The sequence below is a fragment of the Anser brachyrhynchus genome (genome assembly GCF_964034855.1).
Source record: "Anser brachyrhynchus genome assembly, chromosome: Z".
Classification (NCBI taxonomy): domain Eukaryota; kingdom Metazoa; phylum Chordata; class Aves; order Anseriformes; family Anatidae; genus Anser; species Anser brachyrhynchus.
The window spans coordinates 18,140,856-18,163,065 of NC_137697.1; the positions used below are offsets into that span (position 1 = coordinate 18,140,856).

The 22,210-nt window shown below is 37.3% G+C and overlaps 1 protein-coding gene and 1 long non-coding RNA gene across 6 annotated transcripts in view; one reads left to right on the forward strand and one right to left on the reverse strand.

Moving 5' to 3' along the window:
- The window catches only part of NLN (neurolysin), a gene marked incomplete at its 5' end in the record, with an annotated part of 39,144 nt that extends 23,066 nt beyond the window's left edge, over positions 1-16,078 (forward strand). For 4 of the 5 annotated variants that reach the window (XM_080574674.1, XM_080574677.1, XM_080574676.1 and 1 more), the window contains 7 exons: positions 63-198; positions 4,761-5,127; positions 6,482-6,683; positions 9,690-9,876; positions 11,225-11,353; positions 11,880-12,016; positions 15,560-16,078. In XM_080574674.1, coding sequence (XP_080430800.1) covers positions 63-198; positions 4,761-5,127; positions 6,482-6,683; positions 9,690-9,876; positions 11,225-11,353; positions 11,880-12,016; positions 15,560-15,694 — 1,293 coding nt within the window. In that variant the 3' untranslated portion in view covers positions 15,695-16,078. Of the gene's footprint in view, positions 1-62; positions 199-4,760; positions 5,128-6,481; positions 6,684-9,689; positions 9,877-11,224; positions 11,354-11,879; positions 12,024-15,559 lie in introns of all 5 variants that reach the window. The other variant, XM_080574678.1, reaches the window with a different exon arrangement.
- Positions 16,079-16,221: 143 nt separating this feature from the next.
- The window catches only part of LOC308185950, a 32,975-nt gene continuing 26,986 nt past the window's right edge, over positions 16,222-22,210 (reverse strand). The window contains exon 3 of the long non-coding RNA XR_013943841.1: positions 16,222-22,108. This is a non-coding gene — a long non-coding RNA (uncharacterized lncRNA). The remainder of the gene's footprint in view (positions 22,109-22,210) is intronic.

The following is a 22,210-nucleotide window of genomic DNA, read 5'->3' on the forward strand; positions in this document are numbered from 1 at the left end:
AGTCATTCAATAAGATAGTTTTCTTGGTTTCACTTCACAAACTTGCCTCCTTTCTTTTTTAGGAGAACACAAAAATTCTTCAGCAATTGCTTCCACTAAGGGCAAAAGTAGCAGAACTGCTTGGTTATAATACACATGCCAACTTTGTCCTGGAGGTAAACACTGCGAAGAGCACAGATAACGTAACAACTTTCTTAGGTTTGTTCTTATTTATAAACAATACTCTTATATTTGGAATGGCAACATGGCTCCTCAGCCAAGATAATTTAAATAAATAATTCGTCATAGTGTCTGTCATATTTAGGTGGAAAAGGAACTCCCTGTTGCCTCTGTTCTGGCCATAGCTGTACAAATAGAATTGCCCCAAGACAGGGAAGCATAAAATAAAAATCTGAAAACATCTTCTTTGTGACAGTCAGTATAGGCAAACTGTAGTGTCTTTCCCTGCCCCCAAATGCAGTTATCCTAGTTTGGAACCAGAATAACATGTGCAGCCTAAGCATATTCTCTCAGTTCAAGAGGCTGCATAACATTTGCAGCTTTTCATTACCTTAGGTTAGCTGCATTTTTTTGTGCCTATGTAGCCTTAGTGTCTCTTTCTGTCCACTGATATAACTGCATTAAGTATAATAAAAGATTCAAGTATATGATGATGCAGCTTCCATGAGCTGTATAAAAAATTATATATCTGCAGTGTCTTGATTTCTTTGAAGACAAAAGCCCTTTACTGCAATTCTATTTGAAACCTGATATATTTTGAAAATTTTAATGGCACAGATATGTATAGTTATCCTGTTCACTTCAGTGGGCCCATTTTGTGCACAGAGTTAACCTCTGCACTCCAGAATTATACAGTTTCACAGAATAGTATGTGTTCCTTTGTTAATGTGTCCTAACACCAGTTAGTCCTTTTGGTGAAGAGGATTGTATTTATATATTGTATAAATCAGCGGCCCCAAAATTATTTAGTACAGCAATAAAGTGTTTGGTGGTATTGTTTTTTGTTTTCCTGTGTGTTTATACAACAATAAAGAGGTTTAAATGCACCTGTTCCTTTACCTGTAATTCTGTCACATTTCTCATGTTATTGTGTGAGTTCAGCTCCATATTTATCAATACCAATTATCTGCATATTTGTCAATGAACCTATGCTTAGTTTTGATTTATAATTGTTAAAATCACTTCTTTTTTAAGTGCAGTGAAAATATTTTGAACTCTTTCTGCTATGTTTTTGTAATTCTAAATGGACGTATGTAGTATTTTTTTTAATTATTTGTTTGGAAGCTGACACACTTCAAAATTTAGTAGTTATTGTTGTAACTTTAACTTATTACAAGATCATGAATATTTCTATTCAAAAATATTGTGTTTCCTGGTTACTGTGGTAGAGGTAGAATGTCCATCAAATTAATTGTCATCTTTAATTTAGCTTTTTTGATATATATTCAGATACAAGCATAACAGCATGGTTTGCTGTGCTTTGTTCATATATATTATCATAGAATCATAGAATCAAATAATATCCCGAGTTGGAAGGGACCCATAAGGATCATCAAGTCCAACTCCTGGCACCGCACAGGTCTGCCCAAAAGTTTAGACCATGTGACTAAGTGCACAGTCCAATTGCTTCTTAAATTCAGACGGGCTTGGTGCAGTGACTACTTCACTGGGGAGCCTGTTCCAGTGTGCGACCACCCTCTCAGTGAAGAACCTCTTCCTGATGTCCAGCCTAAACTTCCCCTGCCTCAGCTTAACACTGTTCCTGTGGGTCCTATCACTGATGTTTACGGAGAATAGGTCACCTGCCTCTCCACTGCCCCTCGCGAGGAGTTGTAGACTGCGATGAGGTCCCCCCTCAGCCTCCTCTTCTCCTGGCTGAACAGGCCCAGTGACCTCAGCCGCTCCTCATATGTCTTCCCCTCTAGGCCCTTCACCATCTTCGTCGCCCTCCTCTGGACACTCTCCAACAGTTTCATGTCCTTTTTGTACTGTGGTGCCCAGAACTGCACACCGTACTCGAGGTGAGGCCGCATCAGCGCAGAGTAGAGCGGGACAATCCCTTCCCTCGACCGACTAGCAATGCCGTGCTTGACGCATCCCAGGGTAAGGTTGGCCCTCCTGGCTGCCAGGGCACACCACTAGCTCATATTCAACTTGCTGTCAACCACAACCCCCAGATCCCTCTCTGCGGGGCTGCTCTCCAGCGTCTCGTCGCCCGGTCTGTACGTATAGCCGGGGTTGCCCAGTCCCAGGTGCAGGACCCGGCACTTGCTTTTGTTAAACTTCATGCGGTTGGTGATCGGCCAGCTCTCCAATCTGTCCAGATCTCTCTGCAAAGCCTTTCCACCCTCATCTGAGTCCACAACTCCTCCAAGTTTGGTGTCGTCGGCAGATTTGCTCAAAACACCTCCCAGTCCTACATCCAAATCGTTTATAAAAACATTGAAGAGGACTGGCCCTAAAATGGAGCCTTAAGGAACCCCACTAGTGACCATCCTCCAGCCAGATGTGGCCCCATTTACCACAACCCTTTGAGCCCTGTCCGTCAGCCAGTTGCTCACCCATCGTATGATGCTTTTGTTTAGCTGTATGCTGGACATTTTGTCCAGTAGGATCCTATGGGAAACTGTGTCACCAGCTTTGCTGAAGTCCAAAAAGATCCCATCAGCTGGTTTCCCTTGATGGACTAGGTGGGTGATCTTATCATAAAAAGAAATCAATTTTGTTAGACAAGACCTACCCCTCATGAACCCATGTTGGCTGGGACCAATGACTGCATTGTCCCCCAGGTGCGCTTCAATAACTTCAAGGATCATCCTCTCCATAATTTTACCAGGCACTGACGTGAGACTGACACGCCTGTAATTGGTAGGGTCTTCTTTCTCACCCTTCTTGAAAATTGGCGCAACATTTGCCAGCTTCCAGTCCAATGGGACCTCTCCAGATTCCCAAGATCATTGAAAAATAATTGAGAGAGGTCCCGCGATGACGCCAGCCAGCTCTTTAACCACCCTGGGATGAATCCCATCCGGACCCATGGACTTGTATGGATCCAAGTGGAGCAGCAAATCCCACACATGTTAAAGGTCGGTTGGGAGTTTGTCATTCCCACCATCATGGCCCTCCAGCTCAGGGTACCCTGGGTCCCGAAGCCCATCATCAGTGTTGAAAACAGAGGCAAAGAAGGCGTTAAACGTTTCTGTTTTGCCTATGTCATTGTCTGTGAGGAGACCCTCCCCATCTAGTAGCGGACCTGTGTTTTCTTTGGTTCTCCTTTTTCTGTTCACATATCTAAAAAAAACTTTTTTATTGTCTCCCACAGACATGGCCAGCTTCAACTCTAGTTGGGCTTTGGCCACACGAATTTTCTCCCTACAAACATGAACAGCATCCCTGTATTCCTTCCTTGTCGCCTGACCCTCCTTCCAGTAGCCGTACACTTTCTTTTTTCGCCTAAGCTCCAGTAGAAGTTCCCTGGTCAGCCAGGCTGGCCTTCTGCCCTGCTTGCCTGACTTCCCATATTTTGGAATCGCCTGATCTTGTGCTTTTAGGAGGCTGTGCTTAAAGATTGACCAGCGCTGATGGATGCCAATGCCTTCAAAAGCAGTTTCCCAGGGGACCTTGCTGACTAGTTCCCTGAGCAGCCTGAAGTCTGCTTTCCCCATATCCAGGGCTGAAGTTTTGGTGACAGTTTTCCTTCTGTCACCATAAAATTCTAAACTCAACCACTTCATGGTCACTATGACTGAGACGGCCACCAATTGCCACGTCTCCCACAAGACCCTCTCTGTTCTCCAGCAACAGATCTAGGAGGGCACCTTTCCTAGTTGGCTCATATTCGTGTTTTCAATCAATGTTCATAAGCTGATCTTATGGCTAGGAGGAAAAACATTCTGTCTTATGACATATTCTGAATTTAGCATAATTTGAGCTGCAAACTGTTAGTATTTATCAATCATGTAAATGCATTTAGCGCTTTAGAGCCTTTCTAGAAATAGGAGAGGCAATACCTAAATTTTACTCTCTATATACCAATAGTGGCCATTAACCCGAATTCTTAAGGAAAAGTGTTCGGTAGTCCAGAAATGCTACGAATAACATAAATATAGATTGTACTGTATGAGAGCTTCAATTAGCTTAATAATTTTATATTAAATATATTGCTTTCATAGTGCTATGACTCTTTCTTGTCCAAGAGAAGCTATATTGGATAAAACTGATACTTGGTAGGAGAGTAGCTAGCTATCATATAGGCAAGAACTCTTTGGTCTCTTGCTTTTTAATAGGACCTTAGCTAGAAATAGGTCAGAATCCATTTTGAAAAGTCCGTGAAAAAATAGTGTTTGAATTTTGTGTTACGCTTCAGTAACTAATAGTAGTTGTAGTCTTTAGCTGCTTCTGCAGAAACACATCAAGAGAACTGAGATTACATGAGGTAAAACACAAGGTTTCTGGCAAATGTGTCAAGTGTTTCTTTCCATTTCTGGTATCTTTGAATAAGTCTAAAATTTCCCCAAACCCTTCACAGTACTGCTAGGCCTATGCAGATTTGTGTATTATTTATAACATGCCTGCACTAAAACTCATTAAGACAAGAAAGCAGCTTGCTTGCTGTTTGTTAATCAACAAATAGAAAACTCTATAATGCACGTTTAGGGCATGTGCTTAAAGTTATACTGTATAAACCTGAGTCTGTTTTGCAGGAATATACATTATGGTAAGGAATGCACAAGTTGATTCAAAGGCAATCTTTTTTTCAGATGATTTGAGTAAAAAGCTAAAGCCATTGGTTGAGAAGGAAAGAGAATTCATTCTAGATTTGAAGAAAAAGGAGTGTAAAGAAAGAAACTTTGATTATGATGGAAGAATCAATGCATGGGATCTTCATTATTATATGAACAAAACAGAAGAGCTGAAGTACTCTATAGATCAAGAGAAGCTGAAAGAATATTTCCCAGTTGAGGCTGTTACAGAAGGCTTACTGAATATTTACCAGAATCTGCTTGGACTTGTATTTGAGCGAGTAGAAAGTGCCCATGTTTGGCACGACAGTGTTACTCTTTATACAGTAAAGGACAACTCAACAGGAGAAATGTTAGGGCAGTTCTATTTGGACCTCTACCCCAGGTAATTATCACCTAGTGTTTTATGTATGTGCTTAAAATGGAATTCAACTTAGTGGGTTACTGGTGTAGGTGAAATTAAATGCATTTGGAAGTAAATATTTGTCCCACTGGTAAGGCTATTACTGTGTTCATAAAGTTGTCCTCTGGACTGTTTTGGACTGTTTTCAGATCGTTTACTTCTTTTTTTTTTTTTTTGCATTACAACTTTGTTCATCTTCTGTAGTATTACTGACTAGTCAGTTCATCATTTTTCCTTTTTTCCTTCATGGACTTTTCTCATTCCCAACTGTAATACCATGTTTGATTTTTCATTTATGCTGAACTATTACTTTAGTCTGTTCAGATCAGTTATACTCCTATCTGCCAAGCATTTAAGTTTCTCCCAGCTCCTCTTTAAACTTTATATGCATATTTTGTAGCCAGTTCTGCCTTCAGACTGCTAACGAAAGCGTCAAATAGCTCAGGACCAAGAACAGATTCCTGTTGAGCACACCTTGAAATGTACTTCCAGCTTGATCACTGTAGCTCTTCTTTAGCTGTTCACAGCATCATTTCTGTTCATAAGAGATTAGGAGACTAGGATAATTGGACAAGATTTATTCTTAGGTATTATTTTTTGACTATTTCTCACTGTTTTTTAATTATTTTTCAGCAATTTTTAAATGTCATTTTTTAATATAAGTTGATTTAAGGCTTCTCTGGGTAAAGAACATTAGGTGAGTGAATACAGTAGTACATAAATTGGTACATTAAAAATAGGCATGGGTTTTCTTCTTCACTTGTTTTTCTGTTCTCCCCTTTATGCATATCGTGAATTTCTGAAGACATTTGTTAATAAGACTTTTCTGCCTTCACTACCCCATTAACCACTTAGGTTTACGGCAGAAGTTTCAAAATCAGTCTTATTTAAACTTGGATCACACTGAAGATACAGTAAACTGTATTCTTTTGTCTTCTGTAATGAAAGAGAAGTTATTGCTTCAGAGGATAGAACATAGTCCTCTCTGTTAAAGAGTTTGTGACTAGTTTAAAATAGAATTGGTGTCTAAAGTGTGTATTCTTCCAGCATTTGAGTAAAAATCAGATTCTTGTAAGTGCTGCTGGGAATCTTAAACTAGTGTGATTTAAACACTTAAGTTTTTTCCCCCTTACGTTCTTAACAGGATCTTAAGCTTAGTTACTCTTAGAAGTCATAAGCCAACTTTTATATGATCATCCTAATGAAAAGACACAATTTTTTCACGTAAAGCTTTAAAGAGACACCAGCTCATTGTCATTGTTCCTGAATAGGCCATTCCATTCTGGTGAGCAGACTTGTGATTTCCAGATATTTTCTGATATATTTTCTTGTACAGAGAAGGAAAGTATGGACATGCAGCATGCTTTGGTCTTCAACCTGGCTGTCTTCTCTCTGATGGAAGCAGAATGATGTCTGTAGCTGCTCTGGTAACCAACTTCACAAAACCAGCATTAGATCGCCCATCATTGCTGCGACATGATGAAGTAAAGACTTACTTCCATGAATTTGGTCATGTAATGCATCAGATATGCGCACAGGTCAGTGGTGATTCAGTTCCAGTATAAGCCTTCCTTCTTTCTGCACTGTCTCTAAGCAAGGTATAAGTTTATTTTGGTGGTTTCTATTTTAGTAAACTGTATGTGCATTTTTTGGTTATTTTTTTAAAGTGACCTTTTTTTTTAAATTTCCATTTAAAACTACAGCAGTGAATATAACTTTTGAAAAACATTTCTAGAAGAATGTATACCTTTGCGTATGCAACATGAGGGTACCAATGACAAGTAGATAGATCCATCCAAAAAATAAAGCGGGTACTTGGTGGTGACTTGTGTTACTACAGCTGTCAGATGACTTTCTGTTACTCCTACTAGCATGCTAGATATTAGAAACAAAAAGCATGCTGTCCCCAAGAGTGTAAATGATTTGTGAATCTGTGTAGTTATGCCCTTAACTCCAGCACTTTTGCATTTAGTACTCTTGAAAGTTATCATTCTTCCTTTCAAAAGCATAAGCAATTCTTGCCTGAGCTATTATATTTTCTGCTCCCCCATGTGACAGTCAGCATTCTCACTGTGACCGGAATTAAGTGAAGCTAGTCAGCAGATTCTGCATCAAGATGCAAATAAAGTTATAAAATACCTGGTTTCATTTTTACTTGCATCTGTCAGATTCAATTTTAAATGTTGAATTTTTTGTAGGCCTAATGAAAATGTTATGTTTCGGAGAGAGAGGCAAGTCTCTTGTGTTCATTCACCAATTCACGTCATTATCCACCAAATCCAAACTGTGTAGTGTTGCAGTGGTCTTTATAAAGTAGTACCAAATCAAAAAATCAGAGGAATACAGTACACATTAAATTTTAATTTATGACCTCAATTCCAGAGCCTAGGACTGCAAAATAAAGAAACAGATATATAAAAATCCCTATATTAAATCTAGAACGAAACAAGTGGTGCTCAAGCAAACTGAGGAACAAGTAGCTATAAATATTTTTGCATCATATTGAAAGTAGGAATTTGAGGAAAACATGATCATCCTCACTCAAAGACAGTTGTTTCTCAGCTCAGAAATTGAGAAATTAAACCAATTCTTTCTTTTTGACTGCCCGGAAGATGTTTATAAATGAGACATGTTCAACACTAGTGCAAAATTTTGGTAGCTAACAAGGAGATGCCTGGGTATTGCAGAGCCCCTTCTTGGCAACCCATCCAACAACTCAAATGCATATGTATTACTCCACTTGCTATGGAATTCCACATAACCCAGCGAGGCTTTTTTTTTTTGATTGTGTCTCTCGCTGCTGTGCTGCCTTGTGTGTGTGCCGCTACTGTGCTTGCTTCTGTTGTATTTTATGTAAATCATTTAATGGACTAGTATAAACACCTGCAGATATCTTCTCAGTCCCACATTTGAACATCCTGTCCTCTGGGATTTGCATGTACAAAGCGGTATCTTGTTTCATATGCTTATTTGTTTAAGCATGTTAAAACTTGACTTTTAAAGGGTAAAGGGGGATCTGGCTGAGTGGGAATCTGTGAGCATCTGATAAAGGTCAGCTTTTGGAGGACATTACTCCTTCTGATGTGTTGGGGTCTGCTAGAAAGTGAGATATCAGGGCAGGGATGGATCTTTTTATGGTGTTAGAAAAAGAGCTAATCAAGAGCCTGAGTCAAATATTTTTTTATTAGCATGGTATGGTTACATATGGGTAAATGAAGGTATCTGGTGTCCAACAAACTCTTGCACTCCTGCCTTTAATCTATCCACTTCTATCACCATTTATTTCTATCTGATGGTTCCTAGCTTTTTTCATAGCTGCTATTCAGCAGATACAGGAAGAAGGGCCATCCTGTTACAACAATGGATTGGAGTAACCAGGAAGTTTAAATGAAGGCAAATGTTTTTCTTCTTTTCTGCTGTTCTTCTGAAGACGTGAGATGATACGCATGTGACAGAGCCATCAGTTCAATGTATGCCCTACATTATACATGCCTTTTTTGGTAGCCCTGCAAGAAAATAAGTTCTAAAGCCACTCCTCTTGTGGGCATCTATTCCCCAGTGGAATATGTACACCCCTTGAGAGTGCAGTTGAGAAACTGAGAGTTCTTTTTTTCTTTTAGCACTTGGAGTGTTTTATTAGAATGTTGCTGAAAAGGAAAAATTGGGTTGGCAAGAGGAGATAGAGTTATTACAAGTCGAGAGCGAGACAAAATAATTTCTGTTGGTATTTGAGCATGTGTCTTTCAAAAGTGACTATCTTTTTTTTAGGAATATTTTGGGTTTAGAACATATTTTTATGAAGATGTTTAACTGCATAAAACCTTTCTTTAAAATTAATATCTGGTGTGTGCTTTAAACATGAAATGATTGACAACAGTAAAGTGAAATAAAATAAATTAAAAAGCTCTAATGTGCTTGGCTTTCAGAATGAAGATTCTTCTGTCAGTAAATAAGTGTCAGATTTGGAGACCTTTCATGACTAAAGCTGCTAGAGTTCATTTATTTCTGGCCATGAATTACTGACTCAAAAACTGCAATAAGTTAACTATATATGCCTTATGAATGAAGACAGTTGTTAGGAAAAAGCTTAAAAGGAAAAGTTGCTCAAGTAAAATCTTTGAATGAGTACATTAGACTGTAATACAATAAACAATTTTACAAGGGTATAATTGGAGTTTATTTTCTACTTTGGGGTAATATAACACAGTTCTTTAACAATTTACAAATTATGTCATTGTCATAATTCAGCATGAAAACATTTGTACTTCTGTCAAAACCTAAGAAGTGAAATGAGTAATACTAAGAAAATTGAAGTAGAGAATCAATAACAGAGAATGCAGTAAATAACTACTGAATAATCTATTTTGTTGCTTTTTAGTAGTCTTGTATATGAATTTATGCCCTCCTTTCTTTAAATACCATTTTTTAAAATGAAATTATTCCTTTTCCTGTGATTAACACTTCAATTTCAGTCTCTGAAAGTTTATATTATTCTAGAAACCCTGGTTTCTGATTTCATTTAATACAACGGCTTTTCCTTTCAGACTGATTTTGCAAGGTTTAGTGGAACTAATGTGGAAACAGACTTTGTAGAAGTACCTTCACAAATGTTTGAGAACTGGGTGTGGGAAAAAGAACCACTACAACAAATGTCAAGACATTATAAAGATGAGAGCCATGTTGCAGATGCTCTCCTTGAGAAACTTGCTGCCTCTAGACTGGCAAATACAGGTATCTCTCCCTTTTCTCTCACCTAGTATATGTATAAAAATATATAATTAAAAAAACTGGTGGGAAATTTAAGACAATATCCTCTGTAAAACGTAACAAACCAGTTACTTTTTTTCTGTGTGTAAGCTATCACTGTCAGTGCCAATAAGAATTAAGTGAGTACTTCAAAAAGTTCTTTGGATTAATAATTTCTGGTTTTATTTGCTTGGGTACAACCATTAATAAAAGCTATGATGACAGATACCACTGTATGCAGGAACAGCAGCAGCTCTGGTTTTCCAGGCTATCCAAAGGACTAAAATATCTGTATGTTTTTGTCCATGTGACTTTTTCTTACCCAGCAAATTCTCTTACTCAATATTTTGGGTTTCCATTGTTTTTCCATTTTTCATTTTCCCAGGGCAGACACTGTGCATTAATACAGAAGTATCAGATTTTCTGCATGTATATTTTACATTTCACTTGCACATGAGACTTGACAGACATGAAAGTTGCTTGCAAGTATACTCAACATGTGTAACATATCCCGTACAAAAGCACTGTGGCCTTTCATTGCTCAAACAGCCTCTGAACTTCTGAATCCAGAACACTTCATTCAGAATCCATCCAGTCTATGGTCCCCACCTTCCCAGTAGGCACGTTGCCTTCCCAAACCAAGGTTCTCATTCTCTTCTGTTTCTACATCTCATACCACCTTACCTCTATCTCCAAATCAAGACCATAATCCAATGTCATTGCCATCATCTCATTGTCATTCTTACCACTCTGTCCCTGTAATGAGGGCTCCCCTGAAATCATGGCCCTCCGTTTGTGGTACAAGATATGTCATCAAGGCACTGCTTCCCTATCCTGAACAAGAAGTGCCTGTCTTTCCGTCTCGTACAGGCACTGTAGCTGCATGAGAATTTTGTCTGGGAGGAGGTTCATATCTTTTAGCTTCTTCAAAATAGCAGAGCCTAAAGCAGCAGCAGTTCTTGCTACTCTTTGAGGTGTCTTAGTTAATGTCCTTAGATATACTTGCCATCATCTGTGCAAGCCCTGAATGAAATGGTATACTGAAATTGAAGACTGCTAAGAACACAATTTTAAATACTGAAATTTGCTTTTAAAGTACCTGCTTGAATTAGTTCTTGATCTGTAAGGAAAGTAACATTTGAAAATATGGAGTTTGTAATGACAATTCCTTTACTAAAAATATCTATTTTTTTTAACTGAAGCATTCAGATGGAAATGTTTTATAGTTAAAATTCTAATAATTTAGAATGTATGTTGAGATCTTTGAACGAAAGGTGCTAAAGAAACTCCAGCTACTTTGACGTTAGATAATCGAATATTCTTATTCAATTAGGTCATTTAACCCTCCGTCAAATTGTTTTGAGCAAGGTCGACCAGGCACTCCACACAAAGCCATCTCTTGACCCAGCAGATGAATATGCCAAATACTGTATAGAGATTCTGGGAATTCCCGCAACTCCAGGTATATCAGTATGAAACTTCTGTACAGCATGTCCTAATGCTTTATTTAAACATGCTTTCCTTTCCCAATAATGCTTGGCATACAAAACAAAACAAAACAAACAAACAAACAAAAACCAACAAACCACCAAGTTGTTGTTTGTAAAAGAAGTTGTTTGTTGATTGTACTTTATGAAGCTGAAATAATTACTTTGAAACTTGGTCTGATCTTAATGATCTCTTCTGAAGGAAGATGAAGGTAAATACAAAGCTATACTTTCTCAGGTTATATTTTAGAGTGGCATGGTGTGAATATCACATTAGATGTTCTGATGTGTTGGGTGTGCAACTAAATTGAAATAAAATTTCCTTTTTAATACCAGAATATGGCAGTATTTCTAGAGGTGTACTCAGACTCTCTATATTAGAAGTTTCAAATTAGTTGATAAAAATTCCTTATTAATTTCTTCTTAAAGTTGATGCACTTTGTACATCAAAAAAGTGACTGCATTTTATTTAAATTAATTAATGTGAATCTACTTTTCAAGGCACAAACATGCCAGCTACTTTTGGACATCTGGCTGGTGGTTATGATGGCCAGTACTATGGATATCTGTGGAGTGAAGTGTTTTCCATGGACATCTTTTACAGCTGCTTTAAGCAAGAAGGCATAATGAATCCAAAGGTACATGGTAAATACTTTCTACTAAAAGACTCTTATTTACTGAAGACTCTTGTTATTCTTGTCTAAAGCCACAATTTATTACAATTATGATCCATTAGGATAACATCTCAAGTACTTCTACTGTACCCATCTGTGGTGGTTTTACCGTGCTAGGCAGCTGAACACCACAACCGCTCTCTCACTCCCCCTCCTTAGATGAGGAGGGGAAGAAGTAAAGGAAAGAACAACTCACGGGTTGAGATAAGGATGATTTAATTAAAGGAAAAAATAAATAATTATTAAGAAAAGATTATTATTAATTAAACAATTTAACTAAACAATTTAACTAAACAATTAACAATTTAACTAAAGGAGGAAAAAAAAAGGGAAAGGGGAAAAGGGAGGGGGAAGGGGAAAACTAAACAAAACAAGTAAAGGCTATGTGGAAGTGCAGAGGAAAGAAATTACTCTCTACTTCCCACAAATGAGCGATGCTTGACCACGTCCTTGAAGCAGGGCCTCAACACATGTAGCCGGTGTTCAGGGGGAGGACAGACATTTTCACAATGAGAGCCCACCCCTCCCCTCGTCTTCCTTTTTCCACCTTTTGTTGCTGAGTGTGACATCATATGGTATGGAATATCCCTTTGGTTGGTTTAGGTCAGCTGCCCTGGTGATGTTCCTTTCTCACTTTTTGCCCGCCCCCTAGAAGGGTTAGAGAGAGTCCTGATGCAGTGCCAGCACTGCTCAGCAGCAGACACAACACTGGTGTGGTACCCCTGCTGTTCTAGCTACAAGTGCAGAGCACAGCACTGTATGGGCTGCTGCAGGGAAAGTTAACATCCCAGCCCGACCCAGTACACCATCAAGTTCAGATCAACAGAAAAAAGTGTTATAGTAATAATTGCTTTTGAACATCATTGAAATTTCGGAGAGAACTTGGATTTTAATACAGTTATTATACAGGGTCGTATTTTTTTATGACTTTTAAGACATTGCATTGCATTGATTGACACATACTTCTTTAATGTCAAAAAGAAAAAACATACTTCTTCATTGTAAGTACAGATGCATATTCTTCTGCTATGCAAGCTGTATGATAATAGTGCTCTATTTCCATGAATGGTGCCTCAAGTGTGTGGTATTTTTATATAGCAATTATTTAGAAAATTGAAGTTATGCCTCTCTTTCACAGCACAGCATAACTCACAATTTTTTTCCTCCTTAGTTTTTCTCCCAAATGACTTTGGAATCATTGATGGGTTTTAGATTTACTGGGCTTTTTTTTTACTGTTTTGTAATTCTTCAGCCTTTTCTGCCTTTGGCATGAAGGAAGGACAGCTAATAATGTGATTAGTTGTCCTGCCAATTCTGGCAATCTTTTTTATTTTTCAGGCATAGTATTAGACTTGTGACTGAAGATGCTGCATCTCTGTTATGGCAAAGACCTTCTGGTTTTCCTGCCTCCCTTACCTGTCTTCTGGATTCAGCAGCCAGCACTAGTTCTTCCCTTCAGTAAATGTACATACGAGAGAAGTAAAGGAGAGAGTAGAAAGTACTCAGCTTCCCTATTCCTCTCTGGAATTTGCTTTGATTCCTTCCTTTCCTAATCACAGCAACCAGTACTTCTAGAAATGTCTCTCCCTCTAGAGGGTGGAGAAAGAAAATAGAATTAGACTGTGAGCTGGACAAAGACGTCCCAAGAGGAGAGATGGGGTAGAGGCCAGAAAACTCTGGCAGTGATTAGGTGAGTAAGGACTGTGGAAAGAGAGGTTTTATGAAGACAGGAAGAAAACTGAAGAGTTTGGGAGGAGAGATGACTAAAGGTTGTCAAGGTTGATTTTGAAGTGCTAGGGATTTATAACGCGCATGTGACAATAAGCACTCCTGCTTATTTGATTGGAAGGGTCTCACTCATAAATAAAAGCATGGCCACACGTGTATGTCTTGCTCCCTCTCTTACATGCATGCACACACACTTTGCTTGGGTGTTCACATAACTTCAGAAGGATCTCTGGAGATTTGCCCTCCCTTTTCAGAACAATACCATCTTCTTAAATTGGTTCTCTTTTAACTTGTTACTTATACTTGCATTCAATGTAAGTGTAATACAGTTCCACAGGATGGGACAGACAATCTTATGTAAACAAATGCTAGACACCAGTAAGATTTTTGTAGTTGTATTTCATTTTATCTAGATTTAGACTAGTTTTTAGAACAGCAGGAAAGGAAAACAGTTACGGTATTATGACGAGCACTCACTCTTAGAAATTTGGCTTACCTCTTCCTGTTAGAATAAACGTCTCTTCCTGTTTTGAGCAACAGTTATAGAAACTAGTTTAAGTGACTGTATCTATAACAATTCTTCAACAAACACTTAACTTTAGCATTGTTAATTGTCATACTCCTCAGTTCTTGCACGTTATCTGAAATTATCTCTGGTCTCTCTAGAATTGAGAATTCTGCTTACCGGAGACACAACAGCAAAGAATCACATTTACTCAAATAACACTTTTAAACTAAAAGGAACAATATATTCCATTCTGCTAATGTTCAGGAAACAAACACAAATACCAAAATATTAGCAATGTTCAGTGACGTATTATCTTTTTTATTTTATTTTTTTCCATGTGTACTCTCAGGCAATGTGATTAGTAATGCAGTTAAGTTATGGAAGTCTGTCAGTTAAAAAGACCTATGCTTTTTACTGTTTTTACAGTAGCAATCAGGAAACAGTGTAGTCCTCTAATCTCATAGCTTTGACGTGTGGGGGAAGTATATGTGTGTGTATACAGTGACTGAAAGGAAGAACATTGTTTTCTTCAATATTAAGAGTATCTAGGACTTTTACATGAAAAAATACGTTTTTCTCATGGATTCTTATGTCCGAGGCCCCAAATTCTCCAGATACTTTCTTCAAAAGATGACTTCTTGTTAAGAATGTCTGAATTTACTGCTGTCTCAGAAGCTTTTAGATCATTCCTTTTAAAGGAATCTTTTCCTTCTGAAGTAATAATGTTTCTTACTGAAAATGTAAGTAAAGTTCCCATTACTTTAATATATTTTAACAGGGAAATTCTATGTGCTTATATATATGTATATATATATTATATATTGCTATGCACATAAAATGTTTATATGTGCCATGTTATTCCTCAGTGTTATGTTTATTTGTCTCTGAAGTATCATCTCTGTTCTTGAAATAGAGATTAAAGAAAGAGAAATCATCAGTTAATAGAGAATGAATGTTAGGTTCTCTTTGCCTGCCGGTCAGTCATGTTATGCCCTTGAAGAATGTCTTCCAGAACTTTGGCAAGTTGTGTGATTTTAACTTCTAGAACAGTGTAAAACCACAAGAAAAAGGATTTCCTAGGGAATAGGCTAAATTTCTCCTGTCTTGAGTTCTTCCAGCAGATCTAAGTTATATTTGTGGTATATTCTGTTTTGGTACTAAGAAAATCTGGAAAGAGAAGACATGTTCAGACTTTTACATACACAACAGATACAGAAAAATGGCAGTTTACAAGATAAGAAATACTAACATTCTGCTTTACCTTTTATCAGGCTGGAATGAAATACAGAAATCTTATTTTGAAACCTGGAGGATCTTTGGATGGGATGGATATGCTTCAAAATTTCTTGGATCGTAAACCAAGCCAGAGAGCTTTCCTGTTGAGTAAGGGACTATGTGTTCAGTAAAATTATGGTTTCTCTGTAATGGCATATAAGTATGGAATGAGCTGGAAATGTCAGTGTGTTTCACATCTTAACTATGTATCACTTTAGGCAAATCGGGTTGCTTTTTCATGATTTTTAAATGTATAAATAAAAATGTGATTTTTAAATTGCACAGGACTACAAAATTCAACACAACAGGGAAAAAAAATAATTCTGAGATGTGCTGAAGCTGAGAAATTTGGATGGTAATTTTTTTCTGGAATTAATGTGAGATAATGCTAATCAGCATGGGGATTTGATGCCTTGTTTCTCTTTTAATAGATGCACTTAAACTGTCTTGTGATTGAATTTCAAAACTGGGGATAAAAAGAACACTACCAGCAATAAAAAAAAAAAAAACATTAATTTATATTCTGTGTTATTCTCTTGTATTTATGGCTCACAAATGTTTTGGATGGAGTGGAACTGTGTTTGATTTCATCATGATTTGGGTTCAGTCTAGCTTTATGAAAAATTTCAAGACTGAGAGCCTGTGCCAGACAGCTTTACAGCAGACATACTTGTGTACTACTTTTACATTTCATTCTGATGCATGCTAAATTCTTGTATTATTTATAAATTTATATAGTATGACTTAAAAAAAAAAGCCAACTATAATCTGAGCTACATAGAGGATAACCATTCAGAATATGACCTTGTCAGTTCTCCCACTGCTTTTTATTTTTTGTTGATGATCTCAAATCAGATCTTTGTTATATCTTTGTTTTCCCAGCTATACCATCACTGGCACTAAAAAGTTATATACTATAGCAATTATAATGGTTTTGGTTGGTTTGTGAAAATTTTTGAGATATGTATAGGGAAAGTTGTGTCCCCAGTGGGAACGGTAAAAGTCAACACAAGATTTTCTTATTCGGCCTTTCCAGTCTGGCATGCAGAAGTGCTACAAAACAACTTCATAGATTTGATGGTTTCAGCTATGGGAGTGGGAAAGCAATCGAGGAATTATTTTGAAGTTTTTCTGCAAGATCATGCCAATTCTTACACCACTAAAACAAAATTGCTAGTTGAACTGCACTTTTCTTGTCTTTAGATGTAATACCTTACTTTGGGTTTGGTATTGCAACATTTTTTATGATCAAACTTTAACTTTGGTTACTAGCTAATATATTTTAGACATTTGATTCATAGCTGTAAACATGGTTGGTATTTTATTTATTTGTTCAAACACAAAGTAAGAAAATATGCCTGGTAAGCTCAAAAGACTCCTTCCTCTTTTTTCTAGCAAAAGAAAACTGAAAGCATTCACTTTAGGTCAAATCTATGTGTTTGAGAAAAATAACAACAGTTGTTAATGTTCACTTGAAACTTTTTTGTGTTTTTCTTTTAAAGCATTTAAGCTGAGAAAAGCAAAAGAACTTCATTGGTTTCTACTTATTTTTTGTTCCAAGATGGAATATTTGACAGGACTTATTTCTGAACCACACTAGTTATGGATGTGAAGAAACACAGAAGTTTTTAGCCAAAACATACTAATTTTGTAGTTTCACCAAAGCACATAATTAAGTCAGTTCTAACTCTCATAATCAGTTTCAGTTTTAGACTCCAGTTCTGCAGTGTCAAGGAAAAGTGATACATGAAAATCACATATATGAGAACCTCTTGAACAGTATTCAGAACAGCTATAGAGGAAAGCTAAAGAAACTGGTGGGTGCAAGATCATAAAACCTGTAAATTTAGCCTATATGAATTTTCTTTACAGTCGGAATGCATTTGGAAGTATTTTACTTTATTTTTAAACAAGCTTTTAAAATTATTGCAAATCCTGTCATCTTTTTTTTTCCATTCACCCTTTAACGATAGTTCCAATGAACTAAAATGTAAGAAGTTGTTTAGAGATACTATCCAAACATGATCTGCAAATCTAAGCAACAGAATTTTTATTAAGACACAAGGCATGGTATTTCTTTGGAGCTGCCAAACTGACTTCCACATGAGGGAGACCTTTCTCTGCATAAACCAGCAGTCTCATGTAAAATAGATAATTGCAAATGCAGTAATTATAAGCAAAAATATGTAGTGCTAACATTTAAAAGTTAAGATAACGTTTAAAAGCTAAATACAGAACAGTACTGATGTTGATTTGGTGGTAATTTGACTTGTTTATTTTTCCGTTCTTTAGAGTGTGTGTTTAACAAAGTACATAGAAGCTATGAGGAAAATATCTGCTCCTACATGTATGTGGAAACACATGCATGATTGTACAGATACACAGTAGCATCAGCCAGATATTTGTGTACAGAAAAGAAAAACTAAAACTACATTGTGCCCCACAAGTATGTGTGGTATGATCTGTACTTGGCCCAAAGAACACAATTTTCTGCAATTTGGTTTTATAGAAGCCAGCTCCAAAGCCCTGCATCAGGTGATAATTAAGGTAGATTGTCTTACGGCTAAAACTGCACTCAGGAAAGCAAATGTGTAATGTTCTGAAATGTTTCTGGAACGTCTTAATGTGGTAATGTATCAAGCTAGTCTGCTAATTTTTATATTGCCTTTTGAGAGCCTTGTAAATCAAATTCAAGTTCACATTGTACAGACCTGATCTTGGAATGGAAGAGATAACCAGGATAAAGACCTCTTTTCTAGTTTTGCATCTCTCCATTGTACTCAAGGATTTTTTTCTGTATATGAAACAGCTTATTCTGACACTATTCCCAGTGTGTGACGTAAAATCCCCAAAGAAAACAGAAAATATGATCTCAATCTTCTGTTTTAGAAACATTCGTTAATCCCTTTAACACTGCACAGAAACAATTACATATGTTCAAACACACAAGGATATAGGTATCTGGAAAATTAAAAACAAAAAAAAACCAGCTTGTTTCAGAATTACTGGTCTCATGCTTCCATTGAATTCAATTTCAAAATATGAAAAGCCTGTGTTAATTCCAACTCAACTTGAAGTATTCACTGTAATAAAAAAGCAACTTAAAATGTTAGTCTAAAAAGCAGCTGCATTTTCAAGTTAGTAATGTATCCTTTAGAATTTCATTTTATTTATAATTATTTTTTCCTTTGTCATCAATTCAAATTGACTTGGCAACAGAAGCTTCAAATGAAAGTGAAAGAGTGAAATGGGAGACACAGGAGAGAGTTGTGGTAAGCACTAAAGAGCCAATTAACAGGTAATGGCTTTCCCACTTTGGTTTTTCACTGCAAAAGATAGAATAGGCTGGCCATGCAACTGGGTCACAAGGTGGCTAGGTGGTGGCCTCACCATCCCTGCTGCTGGTCATCTGATATAGATGCAGCATGAGGGCTGATTTAGGATTGCTTGCAAGCCACGTTGTAAAAAGAATCTGGAGAAAAAGTTTAAATTTTGCTCTCTGAGCTACAGCGGCTGTTGGTTATTATGCTGACTTAATAAAGAATATATTGAGGGAGTCTTTGTAGATATGGAGTATTGACTCTATCACTTGAGCCACTACAATCGGTTTTCATATCTGGAGAGCTCTGTGTTGCATGCTATTAATATAACAACATACTCATTTTAATCAGTAATTGAGGTCACTCAACTGCTGATCTTGCTTGACAAACAATTTTGTTAAATCATGTTTTAATGGATAATCAGGCAGTGACTATTTCTGAAGGCTGTAGACATTTAGTATGGGAGAAGTAAAATTACTGCAACAAGAAATGAATCACAAAGTCAAGATCTTTGCTTTCACTCCGAAAAATGAAATTATTTCCAAATACCTTTAGAGGTGGGAGGAGGTGGGGGTGGTACGTGGCTTATGTGGAGACTCCTGGAGGAATTTTCTAGAAGTGTAGACCTGGTTGCATAAGGAGCAGAAAGGACAGCTGGCAGCTGATAATGTGCTGAGTGGGAGTTAAATGCGTTGGGGTGTTGAGGATTGAATCAATTACTGGGTGGGTTTAGGTAGCGCTGGGCAGAGGTGCTATGCTGCACCTCATTCCCACCAACAAGGATAGGCTGATGGGGAATGTGAAACTCAAGGGCAACCCTGGCTGCGGTGACCATGAAACGGTGCAGTTTTGGATCCAGAGGGCAGAGAGGAGGGAGTCAGTACTGGGACCAGCACTGTTTAACATCTTTGTTGATGACATGGACAGTGTGGGATTGAGTGCACCCTCAGCAAGTTTGCCGACGACACCAAGCTGTGTGGTGCAGTCAACACACTGGAGGGAAGGGATGCCATCCAGAGGGACCTGGGCAGGCCTGAGAGGTGGGCCTGCGTGAACCTCATCAGATTCAACAAGGCCAAGTGCAAGGTCCTGCACCTGGGTCAGGGCAATCCCAAGCACAAACACAGGCTGGGCAGAGAATGGAACTGGGTGATTTTTAAGGTCCCTTCCAAACCAAACGATTCTGTGATATGATTCTACATGTTGAAGGAAAAGGAAGGAATGCAGTAGGTTGAAGGATGAAGTTGGAGCAGGGTGTTCTGACAATAGCTATGAAGGGGTTGGGGTGAATGTTGGGAAGATTTCATGAAAAGGGCATATAGCTTAATGTACGCTGATTTATAAAAGACTATCGATTGCTTTTTGTTGTTTTGTGATTTGGAAACAAGACATGCTCATATTTGTCTCTGAATAAATTTCTTATATTTTTATTTGCATGCCAAAGAACATGAAATTATGCATCATCTTGTTGCTTGAGTGCTTGTGCTTCTTCCTGACATCTGGAGATTTTTTGTTTCACCGGTATTTTATTCATGAATATACTTTAAATTATAGTTTGCCATGGAAGAAGGAAGAACTGTGATGTTATGGGAAAAGTTCAGATTGCAGGGCCTATGTTGGAAGTCTCGTATAGCTAATCATCAATAGCCATTGTAAATAGTACAGATGATATACAAAACCTGGTACCAAACAGCAGTCAATCTGTTTGAGCATAACTAGCATAGATAAAGATAAATGAATTAATTAAATGAATTGGAAGTTAGTGGTTGCCTAGAAACCAATAATCATGACCTAATTTTATTCAGTATTGATTAACAGAGGATAGAATCAACCAATACTTGCTTGCACTATATTCCTAATGGATTAAAATAGCTGAATATATCACTGCTAAGCAGGCTAGTGAGTAAAATTATTTGGAAGAAAAATTGTGAATGAGAAGTGGTATGTCTTTAAAATGTAATTAGCCATAATATTTCAAAACTTAGAACTGTTCTCTTTTTAAGAACCAATCTGTTCACCAGCAAAAACAGCAATTAAAAATAAACAAAACAGAAGTGGGATCAGGAGTAGGAAACAGCTCTAAAATGAGGAATTGTAAAGTGTTAAAAATGTTAAAGAAAACTAAGACCATCAAGAAAAATAACTGTAAAGGATTATAGTCAATAAGATGTAGAATATATTATTTCTAATAAATCCCATTTGTGTGTCTGACCTTTAATAGATGGAGATGCCAATACTGCTAATGACCAAAAAATAACTTTTTATTTATTTATTTACTGTTTCTCTTCTGCATTTACAAAGAAGCAACATGTTGTAATCATATCATATGAGAACAACGGGGTACTTTCCAGTCCATTATTAAGAGAGAAGGATATTAAGCAACACCTACTCAGAATAAACATCTTCAGATTAGTAGGATTGAGTAACTTGCACTCTACAACCTATGAGAATTGGTGGGGGCAGATTTTTTCCCAGGGCTGTTAATCTTGGGATACCAGGCATATGGCATTGTTCTAGAACAGTGCTGATGAGTTCCAGTGTTCAAAAAAAGCAGAGGGGTGACTATTGGCCACACACCCTGAAATCTGTTCTCAGCAAAACAGTTGGAGAGAATTAATATAATTCTGTTGCTGAAGAAATAAACCATGAGTGTCATTAACAGAGTGCAAGTGATGTTACAAAAAACAAGTTGTTCTCACTACAAGCCTGATGAAGGTGACTGTAGTGAGATTTAGGTAAGGGGTATTTGATTTAGTGCTATATGTTTTTGTCTGGAGTAACATGATACAGTATCAGTATGTAAAATGGATTAAGAAGTATCTAACTGTTCTCAGGGAGCAATTCTTGATCAGATTGATCAGGAAGTCCCTGCAAAGCACAGATGAAAATCAGAAGAATAGCATATACAGCAGCCCTATTCATACTCTTCTAAGGCATCTGCTTTTAGCTACTGCTAGAGATGAGATACTGTATGAGATCAACCTGCTGTTTGGTCCAGAGTGGAAACTGGAGAAAGAGCAGAAAAGAACCACAAAACTTACCTGACAGGCTGAGAAAACTTTTTTAAAGAGAAACTTTTAAAAGCTTTATATTTTCAGCTTAGGGAAGAAAAAAAAAAAAGGCAAAAGATTCTGTGAAGACTTAATTATAGTCTGTAGGTATTGTCATTATATGTTAAAAGGTTCTTTAGTCAAAGAATGTCAGATGGAAGCTGAGGCCAGTCATCTGAAAGAGAAAATAACAGCATTTTTAACAATGAAAGGGACTAACGGAACAAACTGTTCAGAAAATTGGTAGAGTTATCAGCTTTTGATGTCTTCACATCTA